Consider the following 18,778-nt stretch of genomic DNA (forward strand, 5'->3'; position numbering starts at 1 on the left):
CATGATGTAGCAGTTACAAATACTGCTCATGCTTTTAATAGTTTTAAATATTTTTCTGCACTATATTGGACTCTCAATCAAAGACTGTAGACAGTTTTGCCTAAGTCAGGCTTAGGTTTTAAAAAAAGAAAGATTCAGAACTTTGAATTTATGTTTTATGATCTAAAATTAATGTACTTCTCATGAAATGGATGTCTCTATATCATCAGTGATCAAATATATCAGGCTGTGAATCATTACTTCTAAAATAGCAATGTATAAAAATATTAAAATTTTAATTTCCATAAAATTTGAAGTTTCTCAAACTCTGAAGTGACTGTGGAGAAATATGATAATAACTAAGTTTGATATTGGAAGATCCAAGTAGAAAAACAGAGATTGGGGGAAAAAAAAACCTTGATGTATGACTTACCTCTCTCCTAAGCTTGTCAGCTTTTCTCATGTCTTGCCTAAATGCATCAATCTTTTGTAATGCATTTTCAAGTTCTTCTTCTTTGTCCCGCAATTGACGAGACAATTTTTGTTTTAAAGCTCTAACTTCTGACAATCTAACAACAAAAATAAAGCTACTTAATTTGAAATATAAAATGTACAAAAAAAATTGATGAACACATTTAAAAATTGTAGTACCATTTTAAATGACAATAACATAACAATTTTTTGAATGAAAATTCATTTAAAAAACATTAAATGTTCAAAAAGAATATATATTTAACTTAAAAAATAGAACGGATTCAACAGCATGTTGATTAGAAGTATTCAGCCGAATTGGATATTAAAAAGCAGGAGAGACTAAATATAAATAAACATGTTCCAATCAATTTAATGCAATAATACCATAACAAAAAATTTAAAAACTTAATATGAGGAACTTTCAAACTTTTTTAAAGCTATTAATAATAGTTTTAGACATAAAATTCTAAGGTAAGCTTTTAATCAAAAGATAAATCTTGCTTAATAATAGTTTAATGCCTAATTATTACTAAACAAGAATATTGATTAATAATAATTTTAGACATAAAATTCTAAGCTAAGCTTTTAATCAAAAGATAAATTTTTCTATCACATTTAGAAAGAAAGATTTATTTTATCTCTTTCATCAACCAATTACTAAGCTTAAAAAAGTCGATATACTTGTAAAATTGTTTCTTCCAAAAAAAAAAAAAAAATGAACTGAATGCTATTAAATAATGGAAGAAAGGATAATCTGAGTGTTATTTGTAGCGAAGTTAAGTAGAATCAGGGTACGTACTCAATTTCAGAAATAAAATGAAGGAGTTTTGAAGGAGTAAAATGAGATTTTGAAGGAGTACTAATGGGCTAACCTTAAGTGATGTTACTTTGTGTTTTCAATATATTTGACTCCCTTCCCCTTTGTCACAAAGTGTCACACTTCACCTTACTACTCCTCTTGTCACAAGTCACATTATTATAATAACTAAGTGATGTCACTTTTTGTCATCCTCTCTGTTCCTCTTGTCATAATTTCATGGACCTGTCTCCCCCTCAAGGCTTAACATCACTTGTAGATGCAGATGATCCTTTTTACAATATCGTAACTGCAATTTACTAAACAATTGTTTTTTTAACACAATCACTTTCTATAGAGTACTTCTACTTATGTATCTTTAAATATTTTTAAAAAAATTAAACAAACTGACTTTTACTGCTAAGAGTGTGGTGGAGGGAAAAGCAACAATCATAAAACTTGAAAAAATAACCAAGCACCATTTAAGCATGTTTTACTTCACTTATGAAATGTCTTAGTCATCTAATAATATTTTCACCTTAAACTTTCATGACTTCTGTGATTAATTTGTAAATCACATCTTGATGAAAAATATAAATATACGAAATTACTACATCAAAATCATCCTTATACCTTTTTCCTTGTGACGATGTTAAGTTGTCAATCGAAGTATTTTATGTTACTGTCATAGAGGAAAATTATGTAGCCTTGAACTAAAAAAGAAGGAGCTTTGAAGGAGTTAGAACTAAAATGAAGGAGTTTGAAGGGCCCTTCCAAAAAATTTCCTGAATGAAGGAGTATTGGAGGAGTTTTGAAGGAGCGTACGAACCCTGTAGATTGCCTCAGACAGAGGTTCCTAAACTACTGGATACCGTGAAGTGTCCATGGTATCAAATCTTTGTTTTTAAGAAAGCAAAAGAAGCAGAATGGTTATTCATGGAAAACTCATCTGTTTTCAGATATAACTTCAATAGAAAAATAATAAAAGTGCGAGGCATTGTTTCTCTGTCCTAATATTCTTATTCAAATAAGAAAATAATGGGCAGGGACCTCCTACAATATACTTTCTTATTTTTTTCCTCTAATTCAAACAAATATGCAACATGTTTATATTTGTCTGTGGACATATCTGTCTACTAGGGTAGCCAGAATTCATTTTGAGGGAGTCAAAATAGTCCTAAATCCTTACATGTATCTAAATTACTATAATGCCAATTGCATAAAAACCAAGGACTATGGGGATGATTTCAACCCCCTGTAATGTACCCTTATCATGCTATCACAAAGACAAAAGACTAGGGTGCCATGAGAAAATTCTAACTCTTCAAAGAGTGCCATGACATGAAAAAGTTTGGAAACCTCTGGCCTAAATTGACAAAATGTGAATAAAAGATAAATATTACTTTATGTTTAGACAACATAAGCATGCAGGTAAGCACTGCAATTAATAAAAAATGACTAAACATTTAAAGAAATTCAAGCATACTTATCACTAATTTCTGTGCATTCTGTCATAGCTGACTTTCTTTGCATTAAGGCATCTTTTAGTTCTTTAGATTGCAGTTTCAGTTTTTCTTGACATTCAATAACTTCCTAAAATGCAATTACATGCTCAATAGTCAATAATAAAAAACAAAATAATTTTGTACATATTTTGAAAATGTATTATTTTTATTCATACTACACTACTGATAAAAATAACTATTGTAACCTCTATCTACAGAACTTTAACAGTGTGTGTTCATGACTTTTGTGACCTTTCAAGAGTACCAAGAATATTGGTGTCTCTACAAGACAATATAAGGTCCAAACTGGATAACTTGAAGCTTATAACTTGAATATTCCTTTATCTCGACGTTTTCATAGGATCCCAAACTCTTGAGACTGTTGTGGAAACTTCCTATAACTCGAATGTTTTAGCTGGTCCCTTGGGACTTCTTAGTTTTCAAGAGTTCATTGTATTTTTCAATCATTGTGATATTTACAAAAATTATAAGCTTTTCCGTTCAACTTATGCTTGAAAAGAATAAAATTGAAATTTTTTCAAATAAACTCACAGAAGGAAAAATATTCCTACTTCCTATACAATATGAAAATGCCAGCTTTATCAGGTTTTATGTAATGTCTAACAATAACGAAAAATATGATTTACAATAATGGGAATAGGTGAAATGTCTTCTTTTAAAAAATACAAGTATGAAAAAAGAAAAAATATATACAACATTGAGGAAATAAAAATTATTTTTTAGAAGAAAAACTAGTCTATTATAGGTCGTCAGTCATCAAAACTCAGCATAGGTAGTCAGTCATCAAATTATAAGATTTAGAAATGCTAACATAGCTATTTTTAGTAGTTCAAAAGAAATTTAAAATCTAACAAATGCTGATAACATTGTCCATGGCTGTCCATGCTTGGTTTTTAATCAGCAAAAAAAATTTTTAAAGAAAATCATTAAAATCTTGGTTATTAAGCTCAGGTTAAAATAACTGAAAAATGAGGTAGTGAGAAGCAAAAGGATTAAGTAGACTTTTTTTAAGTTTCAAGTAAAACACGGTTAAAGTTCAGACATTAAGTGGGCTTTCATTGAATTTTTTTCTAAATCATGCAGTATAGCAGAACCTACCAGAGCTACAAGTAATATCTCTTGCTCTAAACAGAGGAGAGGTTTTTCTACCATTTGCTTATCTACAAAAATATAATTTTGTCACAACTTTTTGCTTCTCACTGCCTCAAATTTAGTCAAGATAGTTCTGTTTGTATGACTGCCCAGCACCCTAAAATATCTAAGGGGATGTTCGAGCACTTTTATAGTATCTGAGTCTTTTTTTTTTTTTTTTTTTTTGGTTTGACAGTTGAAGATAACAGAAGTTGAAAACATTAGCCGTTTTATACAATACAATGCAAAATTTAAAAAAAAAAAGCTTTTTGCCTTAAAATTATTTTCCATTTTCAAGATGTATAGGTGAATTCAACATTCATCATAGTTTTATAGAAAGTACCTTTCCTTTATGATTCTCACTTTTATTTCACAGAAAAATAATCAATGCTTCATTGAATTCAAGTGTGCAGGCATTATGCTGATAATTAATTCAATGCCAGAAATCTCTTTTTTAAGGTATGGATATCTGAAGTTATTGAATTTTTAATGATTCTCTTCCACTCATGATAAGAGTGGTTTTGATTGCATATACTTTTCACTTGTAAAAAAAATAATAGAGAACATCTTAGCATTTTCAATCAAATACAGATTTTTAATAGACTTCAGCACTTAAATTATACATACTTTATGTAAGTCATCCTTTTCCAATTTTATAGCTTTCAATGCTTTTTCTAATTCTTTAATTTTTAATAACTTTTCGTCTTGAATGTTTTCCAAATCTTGTTTAGCAGTTAGTATCCTTCGATGGTCTGTCCTATGTTTCTGAAGCTCTTTCTCTAATTCTGCACATAAAAAATCAGATGTAAAATTTTTATTATAAAATTTTTCAAATAGTTTAATTAGTTTATTTATGCAGTTATAAAAATGTTTAGTTGCCACTGAATAAGTAGAGTTGCATATTAATTTATAAAAATAAATAAACCTATATAAAATTATGGAGCCTTAAGCAAAAGGATTTAGCTTTTATTTAAACTAAAACATCAACCACTAAAAATATCAGTTTAATGCGTGAAAATATATCGTTGATTTATTTAAAAATATTATTTTAAGATATCTTTTTAATATGTATTAGGATATTATCCCTTCACCTTACATTCTTTTAATTAGTTTTCTTCTCCTTTTTAATTTCTTTTAAATCTATACTTGCTCTCCCCCTTTCATTCTTTCTTTCTTTTTTTTTTTTTTTTTTTTGTCAAGCAGTGAGACATGTATGGATGCTTTATTGTATGAAAAGTTTAACATTTTATTAGTTTATAATGAATTACAGTTAAATTCAGGGATGAACCTGCAAAAAGGTTTAAAGTGGAAAACCATAAGAAGTTGCAAACAGGACATATTTAACAGAATCTGCATTAAGAAAGCAAAGACTTCAGTTTTATTTATTTTTATAGGAAGCATTAGCAATAGAATTCCAATTGTTTTAGAATCAAAGACTGTTTGAATAAAATAAATTTTTCTGTAGCTGGTAAAAAAAGAGATATTTTAGAGCAATTATGTATTTTTCCCTACTTTTACTCAAAATTCAGAAAAATATTTATCTATTTTCTTTAGTGAAATTTATTGCATATAAAAATTAAATTTGTTTAGGGACAGATAAAATTCCATTGTTGAAAGCATTGTTCTTTATGTAGTTTGAGGGAAGAGCAGAAGACTCTGGTATCAAGATTAAGCAAGAAATCACAGTTGCACAGAAAGCAGATTCCAAGACAAAATCATGTTTTAGCATACCAATTCTCTAGATTTTAAAAAATAAAAAATAAATAAAAAACATAACCAAATCTAAACCTTATCTTTATTTGAGTAAGGTGCATTGACCCTTGTTCCATAAGAAAAATAGTTCTAAACACAATTTTTTCCTCAAACGACAAGTATTCTTACTTTCTTCAGCATACTTGAAAGACATGAAAGGTAGAAAATTTAGACTTGAATTAAAATAACGTTACATCATTTTTCTACACTTCAAACACAATTTCAAAAATCTCTGTGACCACAATTTTCAATTCCTGTTGAGGATGCAAAAATATTGTGCATTTCAACTCATAAATGCGGAAAACAGAACAGAGAGACAGAAAAACTTAAAAACAAAAAACTGATAGTCGAAAATTGGAGGAGAGAAAAAGATAACAAAACTATAGATAAAAAAGACAAATATAAAATAAGTGAGCAACTCTAAAAACATCTCTGTGCTACACATTTCTTTTTTTTTCTTTATTTCTGTCAGAATAAAATTAGTCATTGAAAATCCTCTCTTAACATCTGCCTGTTACAAAACGAAGTTAGTAATTTCACTCACTCAACACACACACATATTATAAATACGGAGGAGGGGGGGGGGACTTGGCAAAAAAATCTGGAAAATAAATTTCCGGAAAAAAAGAGAAAACTTGAAACTGGGCGGTCATTCCAAGCTCGTCAGCTTGTGAGATCGAGATTTTCGCTCACGTGATCGGTTGTGACGTAGAAATGTCGCAAAGTAGTATTCTAATCTACTCGAACGTAGCTTGCGGCTAGGTTGAGCTGACGAGAGCTCCAAGCTGACGAGCTTTGAATGACCGCCCTGGAAATCGTAAATCTGAAAAAGAATCTCATATCTAAAAAACTTACTCTGATTGTTTATAGATTAATATACTTTTTACAATCAATATTAAAATATAATTTAACTTATTACTAAGCCAGAAAAGATTTTGCACATTATGCCTTTTTTAAAACTCTATTGCTGAAATCAAGTCAGTTCATCATCAGTTTAAGTCAATATGAGGTAGTGAGAAGCAAAGGGATGCAAGTGGCAAAAGTAAAAATTTGGAGATAACCACTACAAATGGTAGGTGAACCCTCCTCTGTCTTGGGGGCAAGAGATGGTACTAGTAGCCCTGGTAGGTGCTGATGAACAGTATGCTTTAGAAAATAAATTCAATGATAGCCTATCTAGGACGTAATCTTTATACATGTTTTACTCAAAACTTGAAAATGTCCACTTACATCCCTTTGCTACTCACTGCCTCATATGTTAATTCTTCAAAGGCATTTTATTCACATTACTTGTTCATGAAATTCTACATAGCCTTTTTTTTCTTCATACAGTAAAGTCTCGAAAATCTGAGTCTCAAAAGTCTGAAGTTCCGCTTCATTCAAGGTGCTTTGTCGATATTTTTCAGGTATACTTTTTATTGGATATCCGTATCCGCGGATATCCGAGGGAAATAAAGATCTGTATCCGTATCTGTTACTTTTTTGACGGATCTTAAACGGATCTTTTCTATTCTAAAAATTCTTAAATATTTGAATAAAAGACTATTAAATTCCATTTCAATTAGGTTTTATTCCCTATTTAAATTATAAAGTATCATTTCCGAGGCCAATTTGTATCCCCCGTCGCAAAAAGGAAGGTATAATAAGTTTTAAAAATGTGTATATGTGCGTCTATTTGTGACATCGTAGCTCCTAAACAGATAAACCGATTTTGATAGTTCTTTTTTTCGTTCAAAAGCTGACTTCAAAGAAAGTGTGCTTAGATTAGCCTCGTTTTTGTAGAACTTTAATTATTGGAGTGAGGGAGATATTAATTAAAAGCCGACTTAACGTTTTTCACAATTATGGTAGTAAAAATTTAGCCGTACGTTAAAAATATTGGAGCTAATTGAAAGAACGAAGTTTTCTGCGTTTTATATTTATTTGGAACTTCCATGTTATATACAGTAGAAGCTATTATCCTGCTAAGTAAGTTCTAAATGCAATTCTAAGCCTTTATACAAGTGATTAGCAGAAATTTCATAGTTGGAAAACAAGACGAAAAAGCTCAATGATTTAAAATTTCTATCTGCTGGTGCTGTTGGTTCATATTTGTTAACAATGTGTGTTCTGACCCGCGAAATTCATCTTCATATGAGGTCGGCCCTTGAGGATTTTTTTTTTATTTATAACATTGGTTTTTGTTATGTATTTGGGGTTTGTGTTATTTTTCATTTTGGTTTTTCTCGGCATTCTTAAAAAAAAAGTGATACTAAATTCTCTATTTACTGATTGTAAAGGTGTTCCCGGCTCTGTTATTTCGTCGGTTGGGGTAAGTTGGTTGGAATGGGTCAGCGCTGCATTTATGATGAAATAAAATGTTAAAAAATATTTCTAGCATGTCCAGAAGCAGCTTTACACTCTTGCTCCTGTATCCTACATCTAACGAGCAAGTTAAAAATAATTTTTCTCATTCTATCTAAACATTTATGCAAAGCTGACACATTCCTTCCAACTCTACTTCAATTTTAACGGAGATTTCTTTAAAGAGTAAATCATAATCTTGATTATATTTTCGCCGTAGATGACATTTTTTGAAGAAATTTTACACTTGCGTAGTTGATTTGGGTTAAAAAAAGAATTGAGGTCCGTATCCGCGGATCTTGACATAAATGATCCGAATCCGTATCCGCGGATCTCCTTTTTTAACGATCCGGCACATCACTACTTTTTATAGACAAAAAAAGTTTTAAACTGATAATTGGAATATTTAGGTATGTAGAACTTCCTTAACAACATACAAAAGGGAAATAAAAATATATTGAAAGGTTTATATCATAACACTTGCCAAGGGCATGAAATATTCATTGAGAGTTAGAGATGGATTAAGAGATGCCTTGGGGAAAGTAGGAAGTAGGTTGATACAAAAAATAACTTGAAATTAAACCAGTTTTGCTTCGAAGAACAAACAATAGCTCTTTTGGAATATCTGATTGCAATTAAAAAGAGAAGTGCAAAACTTGACGCTATATGAATTCTTTAGAAGAAATTTTATCCTTCTATGACTAATGCTTATGCATTATGTGAGGTATATACATACGCTCACACATAGACCCAAATGTCACAATAAAACTCATCAAAATTTATTCGCGGAGGATCAAAGGGCATTTTTGAGTGCCTGCAACACGTACTAGTACATGCAGATATCAAGAAAAAACTAATCAAAACTCATTTAGGGTGAACTAAAACATAAACTTATGTTGAAATTTGAGTGATAATTTTTTTGAGGACAATATTTCCTTTTCATAGCATGAGGAAAACAGCGCGTGGCCTTACAGGGTTCAAAAGATTTTTGGATAATCCTAGTTTTCAGTAATCCGAGGTGGCGTGAGACCCAATTACCTCGGATTTTCGAGACTCTACTGTAATTCAAATATTTAATTTGAAATGAAGAACAACTACATTTAAAAAGCAAAATAGAGTAATTTCTTAATTTTGTTCTAAATCCAAACAGTTACTATAATTTAAATAAAATTTATATTTTACAATTACTGCTATAAAATTATTTTTCTTTTTTTAATTAGCTGATCTTTACTAACAAGTCAACATAAATTTGGTTTAAATTTCCTATCCATCATTCAACATTTATTAAATGTTCTGACAAAAGCAAAATCAAAGATAAGTTTAAATACCTAAAGATCTTTTCCTTAAGGTATTTACTTCATCTTGCAGCTTCCTAACTTCGAGATCTGAATAATTTTTAACATTCATGATCTCTTCTCCATCAATGCTTTTCTGAACAGTATTACTCATTTCTGAAACAATTAAAGTGGTAAAATAAAGTATCTTAGGAAATTACAAAAGAAAATTAAGTAATTGATGAGCATTATTAAATGTATATCATTTGACTTTAAACTCACTTATAGGTCTTTTTAAAAATATTGCTAATGAACAACATGAAGAAAAAGAACCTAAAATACCAGACACATTTGATATTTTGAACTTAAGCTCAAAAATTTTAAATAATGAAAAAAAATTAATCAATTATATTTAAGAAAAACAGAGTAAATAAAAATTAGTGAGCTCAATGGAAGTGCATGAAAGCGTCTGAAATATAAAGTTTTTGTACTAGTAGAAGCACTAGTGAAGGGATCAGCACCCTTTCTGGAGTTAATAGCTATATTTTTTCACCAGTTGAATTTTTTTTTCCTAAATAGCTACAGATTATTACATACACAGTCCAGTCACATTAATGTGACCATCTGTCAAAAGCCAGAATAACCACCTTCTGCAGAGCGGACTGCTGCGAGACATGCAAGAAGAGAGTCACTTAGGTCCCTGAAGGTGTTCTCTGGGATGTTGAGCCATGCCGACTCTAATGCGGGGCCAGCTGCGCTAGATTACACAGTTGAGGATCCATGGCGCGAACAACTCGATCGAGATGGTCCCACAGATGGTCGATTGGGTTTAAGTCAGGTGAGTTTGCTGGCCAGGGGAGGACCGTAAACTCATCCTGGTGCTCTTCGAACCAGGCACGTACACTGGCTGCTGTATGGCACCTCGCATTGTCCTGCTGGAAGATGCCATCATCCTGAGGAAAAACAATGTGCATGTAGGGGTGGACATGGTCTGCAAGGATGCGTACTTGTATTGATCCATCGTGCCTTCCACAATGATCAGTGAACCCAGAGAATGCCAGGAAAACATTCCCCAGACCATAATGCTCCCGCCTCCAGCTTGGACCGTTCTGGCAATGGTTGCAGGGTGGTTCCTTTCGGAGGTTTCACGCCTTATACGCCAATGTCCATCTGTCCGATGGAGAATAAAACGCGATTCATCTGAAAATGCTACCTGTCGCCACTCAGTGGACGTCCAGCTGCTGTACTGGCGTGCAAATTCTAGCCTTCGTCGTCGATGAATAGCAGTCAGCATAGGTGCACGAACCAGGCGTCTGCTTCGGAGGCCCAGATGCAGCAATGTTCGCTGAATAGTAGTTTGGGAGACACTTTTGGTAGCCCCTTGGTTCATTTTGGTGGTCAGTTGCTCAACGGTAGCCCGTCTATCTGCCCGAATGCATCTCTGCAACCGTTGTTCGCCTCTGTCATCTATGGCCCGTGGTGCACCACATTTGCCACGTCGCTGATTTTGGACAGTCAGATTTTGCCATGCACAGTACACTTTTACTACAGTGGCACGCGAACAGTCCACAAACTCAGCCGTTTCGGAAATGCTTCCACCCTTGCCCCGAAAGCCAATGATCATGCCCTTTTGGACGTCGGATAAATCGCTTCGTTTCTGCATTACGCCAACGATTGAAATGTTTTCCGAAGCCCTCACACACCCTTTATATACGCTCAACTGCACTGTGCTGCCACCTGCCTTCTGTGATTGGTTATTTAACTCTGACGTGGAAAGTACCTGGTGGTCACATTAATGTGACTGGACTGTGTATATTGCTACTATTAGATATATATGTAATAATGTGTAGCTACAAAAGATAACTAAATATAATAGTTATTTTCAGAGAAACATGCATTTATTTTGAAATCAAGACACTTATTTTACATAATAACAAAAAAAATATAATTCCATGTCTTAGCCCTTTCCAGCGTGGGTCATTAAAATTTTAGAAATGTTGGGAAAAACATTATGAGAGTGTGTAATTGATCATCTACACATGTGTTTTAAACTTAAAAAGAATAATTATTTTTTTCAGAGTAGGTGGTGTCTTCCTTTCCGCACCTCAGAGTCAGAACAATGTAAGTCACGTTATTATGATTTCACAGAGAGAGGAAGAAAGGTTGTCTGGCACATGAAAAAGATGCAAAGTGCAAACTTTTAACTCTGGTAAATAATTACAAACTTTTTTTTTTTTTTTAGAATTTCGTTTACATGGCTCGACATGGAATAGAATTCTACACACAATGCACTAATAAACTGAAAATTGAAATTTTTGGACTTACGTCGGTCTGGCTCTAAGGTATAGATTTGTTGACACGGCCCATCTCGGGCAGAAAAAAACCCTGTTCATCCAATCAAAAATGAAACAAAATCTTTTACAGTAATGTAATTGAACACCTTAGGGAAAACAAAAAAATGGTCAACTGTTTAAGAGTAAATTTTAAAAAGTTAAAATTTTACAAAAATTACCACTTTGAGTATAAAAATTAGGGAGATTTGAACAAGAAAGTTAAGGTGACAGAAAAAGCCCTTTTAGTAATGCTGCCATCCATGATCGTTAAAGAGAACAAAATACTACCTGCTGCAACCATTTTTGTGGTTTTAAAGAGAATCTTTTTTTTTATGTCCCTTTTTGTGACCACCGCTTCGGAAAGTGTTAAAGAAACAGAATAAACCTAATAGCAAATTTGAAAATACAAATAAATGTAAAAAATAATAGTATATTGTTTGGTATAGCTATGACAAGTGCACTTCAATTATTAGATATTTCTATAAAGAGGATAACGAATGATATAATTCCTTCACTTATTAGAAGGTTTCACTGTAATCATTTCAAAAAACAAAAATCTATGTATTCTACACTCACATAGCCATACATACAAGAATATTCACCTTATCAAAATTTATTAACTTACCTTTCACTTTTTTTGCTAAATCACTTTTTTCCTTTTCTAATACTTCTACTTTCTGCTCTAAACATGAATTTGGGATTCCATCTATCATATCACAGATAGAGTTACCAAGTTTATGAAAACCCAAGTCTGAAAGTTTACTGCAAAAAGTAACAAGTTTGTTAATTTATCATATGAGAAGTTATAATCAATACATATTACACAGACAAAGTATCCAACATACCTCCCTGAGGTATAAGTAAATCCAATGAAAGGTAAATGAAGCCCGGAAAACACAGAATTAGAATTTGGCGGAGAGGATTCCTAGTTGAAACACAAAAAAAATTGCAATTTTAAACCATATTATGCAAAAGAAAATAAATAAACTTCATAAAAATGAACAATTCTAAATGTCTATATCATTAAAGTTATATACTAACAAAAAAGAAAAAACAAAATAAGTCTTCACGTTAAAAAATTCTAAACAAAAGTCAAAAAGTTAAAAATACATTTTTAAGTTAACTACAAAATTAGTATGAGATTTTTAAAATAATACAAAAGGAGAGTGAGAGGCCTGAAACTAGCCTATTGGCAAAAATAATGTTTGGCAAATATATGCATCAACAGGCCGAGGACTGCTGATGGCCTTTGAAAAAAGTGAGAAAGGTGACAAACTTGAAAACAAAGGTGATTAAAAGGTGACAAAAAAGTAACTAAAAGGTGACCAAAAGCAATTTGTTAAGAACTCAAAAAACAGAAAAGGATTATCCCTTTTTACTGACTTTTACCAAAATAGCCTATATATTTCTTGTGAAGATTTCTTTACAATTTTGGAAATGAATATTATAGGACTAGAAGTAGTAAAATAAAAATTTTAAGACATTTTCAAAAAACTTTCAGTGTATTTAGTGTAAACTCTATGTAACCTTATTATATATATATATATATATATATATATATATATATATATATATATATATATATACTAGAGGACCCGCACAGCGATGCCCGTGCTAAAAATTTAATGGAAGTCCGTTGAATAAAAAAAATTGGCTCCCCCTCCGCCTCTGATGTGAAATTATCGTTTTTCTTTGTACAAAATAAGTACACACCTTTTCAAAAAAAAAAAACTATTAAGGTTTCTCTGGAATTTAAAACTTTTCGTCAAATCATTAAATTAGATTTACAGTTGCTTTAAAACTCTATTTAGCGAGTGAAGCGGTTTTTACTGCAATTTAAAATATTTCGCCATATAAACAAAAAAAGACATCAAATAATACCTTTAAAATGTAAAAATAATTCTGCAGCTCTATTGTTTATCGAAAAACTTACCCAGCAACTAAGCTATCATAATCCATTCGTCTAATGAAAAAAAAAACATCTCGTGGAACATTCAAAAATCATTGTCAAAAAAAAAAAAAGAAGAAGAAAATGTCGTACATTTCACTCGGATAAAAACAAATCAAAAGTTTCTTTTCTTTCAAAACAAATCGCCAAAACAATGAATTACATTAACGGTTGTCTTAAAACAATAATCCTAGACTGAACCCCCTGCTCAGTGCCTAACATGCCAAGCGACCACGCTACCGGAACCCATCCCTTTTGCGAGTGAAGCGGATGTTTTTTCTTTGGCAATAATAAATGTTTCGCCAAACAAAAAAAAGGTATAAAATCACATTGACAGTAGCTTTAAAATCTTTATTTATTAGGAGCTGCGTTGCCCGGCTTTGCTCAGTCTACCTTGAGAACAAAAATTGTGTCAAGTGACATATATTCAACAATTAATCAAAAAAGTAACTTAATAACTTAAAGAATAACTTAAATAAAAGAAAAAAAAACCACCATGCAAAATTACCCTTCAAACGATGATAACAGATATTAAAATACTTTTAAGAAATTAAAATGCGAAAGATGGATTTTAAAAGCGTAACCATGGAAACATGAAATAAAATAAGTTTAAGAAAATATACAATGGATTCAAAAAGCGTAACAATGGAAACGCAAAAATAAAATGATCGACAACCTGAATCAAAATGACATATTTCGAAATTGATTTAAAAACGCTTGTAACTTTTTTTCCTTTGAAGATAGAAGCTAATTTTTTCGACCATAAGTTGAGAGAGATCTGGAGTAAAAAATCTCGCTTTTTCCAATGCTGTCAAAAAGAAAACTGTGGGACAATTCCTTCACTTTTTATTGATAGATTTAATAAAGAAAGTAGTGCCTAAATTTCAGCTAAGCCTAAAAAATTTCGAGCTAAAAACGCAAATTACTCCCGCCGTTATTAAGTTAGAGCATTGAAATAAATTGTTCAGAACGAAAAAAATTCTACCCTTTTTAACGATACATAATATTAATATGTGCAAGTAATTTTTCACCCCTTTAATTGCCAATAATAGGCACTTCACGTTAAATTTGGGCCTAAATTTGAATAAAAAAAAGAACTATTTATCGGATTTTTTCGAATTATAGCCTATGTTACTCAGTAAGAAAGCACCTTTCATATAGTGAAAGAATTTTTCAAATAGGTGCAGTGGTTCCGGAGATTACCTCGAACATATAAACACACAAAAATCCGCCCTCTCTCTTTATAATATTAGTAAAGATATATATATATATATATATATATATATATATAGCTTAGCAAGTGGTGCGTTTGCCCATTGTTACTCTATATTACATGTACTGGAGCTTAAACATTCTCTTCTAGTTTATAGTTAAAATTTTGGTCTTTTGACCATAATTAATGAATCCTCCACGGCTGATGAGCTCTGGATTCACTCTTTTTCTATTCCTACTTAATAGCTGTTTGCATTTTTCCTTTTTATCATCATTTGTTATTTATAATTTGTTTAATATTTGTAATTCTGTTTGCTTAATCTTATATATATATATATATATATATATATATACTATATATATATATATATATATATAATCGGCATAATAAAGCTTGAAATTGTGAAGTAAAAAGCAAGATGATGCATTTCTTGAACATATAATTTATGTTATTCAATCACGTTTTTAGTATTGTTTATTTTTTTCTCTTTTTTTTAGCTTGTTGAAAAATTATCAGCATTCTTTCTTTTTTATTAGTTAATACAAAGCATAAATATTAAATCGAAAGTCTTGACAGTAGAGAATAACTGAGAAAACCAATTTGAAAAATCAGACTTTAACAAAATGATAATTGTACTTACAATGCAAAAATAAAATGGTGAAAATATCATTTCATATGCCTGAAAATGTTCATGATTTTTTCTTTCTTGTTTTATTTATTTTTTATTTTTTTAACAAGCTCTGAAAGTATTCCATGACATGTCCATGGGAGGTAAAAAATGTAGTATTATATCAAGTTATTAATAATTACAAATACAAAAGTGATGACCAGCAACAGGCTCTGGGCCCAGCTAGACTGGTCCTAGTCAATTTGCAATCCCCAATTTATCAGGCTTAGGAATAAAAAATAATGCCGAATTAGCAGGAATGCTGTCATGATCTCTTCTGATTTGATCAAAATAGGGGTGATAAAGATAACAATGTGAGGGTACTTGATGTGAGGGTACTTTTTTTTTTTTTTTTTCAATTGGGACTCATTTGTTAGATGCGTTGGTTGGCTGTTTTTTTTTCTTCTTTTCTTCTTTTTTTTTAAACATAAATTTATTACTTATTGAATCTAGGAAAATAATATCGCATTTATCAAAAATACTGTCGTAGTGCATTTTGTTCCAAATAGGTTCACAGCAGTTTTTTTGTTCCAATTCAATAAATAAATAAACACTAACTGCCACTTATAAAATCTCTGGATTATAAAATCAGTAGCTTTTTGAAATGAATGTGGAAGAACCAAATCATTACATTACCAAACCATGTTAAAACCGTACTTAAATAAAATCAATCTCGCCATTGCATAAAATAAAGCTTTTGGCTAGCATTTGCTTCTAAAAGCTTTATTTTTACTGGAACGAGCCATATAAAGCATTGAAACCTAAAAAAAAAATTTCGGAGATTCTCTGAGACGCACCAAAAAAGGAAATGTTAAGAAATGTTTACACAGACGAAGTTCACTTCGCACTTGCGCAGCAAAAATAAAACCCAAACTAACCATTTCTGTGCAAACAAAAAGTGACACTATAAACACAAACACAAACCAAAACTTTTCACTATTCCGTGCTCAAAGAAAACATCGAGGCACGCCTCCTTAACACATCACCCCTTTTTCAAATCGAACCACTTGTGGCTGTTTAGTCGCGACTTTTGAAGTCAGTAAAAGTAAAAAAAGCAAGTAACGCGCCTGGCTAGAGATGAGTGTGAGATTCCGTGAGATTCAGACTTCAAATGATGTCATTTGATAAACATGGAAGACAACTTGCATTCGATGACCACTCACTCAACAAAGTGTGTGGAAACAAATTGCACAGCTGAACTTTAGTCGAACAACACTCTATGGCCAGAAACACGATAGGAAACAAAATGGCGTTTAGACGAGACTTGCGGAAAATGCGTCTGACGGTCGAAGGGGGATAGAAAGACTGGTTCTGCTCATAGGGTGCAATGCAAGTAATAAAAAAAAAATTCCCGGATTTTCCGGTAGCATAGCTATTTTTCTTAAACAACAACAAGGTGGGGGGGGGGGTATATTTAATGCTACTTTTTTAATTAATTTCACTGTTAACATTCAGATACTTTTCAAGGATTTAATTATTTTTAAAAAAATCATAAGACGTGAGAAAGGTGACAAAAGTTGCAAAAGGTGACTAAAAGTAACTAAATTTTCAAAAGGTGACTAAAGGTGAGAAAGGTGACGGACTCCTCGGCCTGCATCAATAATTCTTTCCCACTCACATTTAGAAAATTTTCTTTAACAATTTTATTCAATAAAATTAATAATATTTTAATTCAAGTGAAATTAAATTTTTTTGAAAAAAAAAATTGAATAAGAGGTTTAATTTAAAATAATCTCATTTAGTTATTTAGTAAGATTGCTAACACAAGCTATCCAAATTACTTCTATATATTAAAAAAAGTAATGTCAAAGAAATTGTGAAAGGAAGTCTGAGTTGTGAAAGGAAGCCTTGTGGTTCAGTAGACCCCATAGCACCTACAGCCTTGAAACTTTAAAATTACTTTGAGGCCCGGGGGTGCGCACCTAGGGTTTTTTATTGCAAGTTTCAAATTAGTTTTTTTTTTCTTTTTCCAATAAATATTTTAAGCTAAAATTTCACTTAAATTGCCTATTAAAAGGATGAAAAATTTCCAACACCCCTTAATATTATATGTCCTTTGAAAGAGGGTTTTTTTTTTCTTTTTTTTTTTTTCTTTCATCAAATAAAGTGTGTTTAAATTTTTTCAATTGATTAGAGCAGCAGATATAAAGGTTTCTATTTCAGAAAAATTCTAGACTCAACTCAATTTAAGCCTGTAAGAGCAAAATATGTTACTTGAGACCACAAACTTGAAAGCGACTTTTCAAACAAACAAAACTGCTGTTTTGCAGTGCTCAGAAGCCTCTTTTAGCATCTATAGCTGTGCAAGTTGGTAAAAGTTAGTTTGGAACATGGGAAAAGGGCACTCTTCAAAGCACTTTTTTTTAATTATTTTTTTTAAATATCTTGGTTATGCATATTTCTATCAAGTTATTTCTGTCTTTGGGCTCTAATTATGAGGGTTTTAACTTAAATTGTATTTTCTACAGGAAGGAAAGGAAGATTTTCATTTTGTTCGAAACGGAGCTCATAACACATATTTTTAATCTGATTCTTTCTATTAGATGATTTAAATTGTCCCAAATGAAATAAGATTGCGAAGCAATCTTCGGGGGTGGCTGAGCGTCAGCGAGCAAGGGGCGGAGCCCATAGTATTTAAAAAAACATTTAAAAAATGAGTTGGCTAATTTTTATGGTTATTTTGATGAGGACTACAATCTGAGTGTCTTGCCTTCGTTACGCATTATATATTTTTTATTACAGTTCAGAATACATATAACAACAAATGAAAGAATTTACATCAGAAAGAGGGGAAAGTACATCCGGAGCAAGGGTGTCTTGACCCACCACCTCAAGTGGGAGAAGCAATCGCTTAGACCACTCGGCCAATGGGATCACAATTACAGGGATAAAAGTGACATTTGCCAACAAAAATATAGGAAAATATAGGAATTTTCTGCAAACAATATAGGAATTTTTCGAAATAATATAGGAACATTTTGAAAATAAAAAAAGAGCATATACAGGAATTTTTATAACAAGGCTGGCCAGTATGACATTTATTTTCAAAATGCAATACTACTATTTGATTAAAAACATGTAATAACACTACCTGACATAAGTGCAATACATACGCGTAAATAAGTCTTAAAATATAATTCTGCTTTGTTCTTATAATTTTAAGCACTTAAGCATCTTGTCTGATTCCATCCCATGAATGACCAAATATAGCGACTGTCTGCTGTAATTTACAAATTTGTGCTTCTACTTACGTTGTTTGTTCTGACTTTACTATTCAGCACAAAGGTATTTATTTATCTTATAGCGACTATGTTTCACATGTAGCTGCTGGTCCGGTAGCTT

General features: G+C 31.5%; 1 protein-coding gene across 2 annotated transcripts in view; it reads right to left on the bottom strand.

Annotated features, from left to right (window-relative positions):
• The window catches only part of LOC129222424 (serine/threonine-protein kinase MRCK alpha-like), a 177,173-nt gene that overhangs the window by 71,930 nt on the left and 86,465 nt on the right, over positions 1-18,778 (bottom strand). For both annotated transcript variants that reach the window (XM_054856937.1, XM_054856936.1), the window contains exons 11-16: positions 12,454-12,533; positions 12,234-12,370; positions 9,330-9,452; positions 4,534-4,691; positions 2,736-2,842; positions 413-548 (exon numbers count right to left, since the gene is read on the bottom strand). In XM_054856937.1, the coding sequence (XP_054712912.1) occupies positions 413-548; positions 2,736-2,842; positions 4,534-4,691; positions 9,330-9,452; positions 12,234-12,370; positions 12,454-12,533 (741 nt within the window). The remainder of the gene's footprint in view (positions 1-412; positions 549-2,735; positions 2,843-4,533; positions 4,692-9,329; positions 9,453-12,233; positions 12,371-12,453; positions 12,534-18,778) is intronic.

Source organism: Uloborus diversus, chromosome 5, assembly GCF_026930045.1.
Source record: "Uloborus diversus isolate 005 chromosome 5, Udiv.v.3.1, whole genome shotgun sequence".
NCBI lineage: Eukaryota > Metazoa > Arthropoda > Arachnida > Araneae > Uloboridae > Uloborus > Uloborus diversus.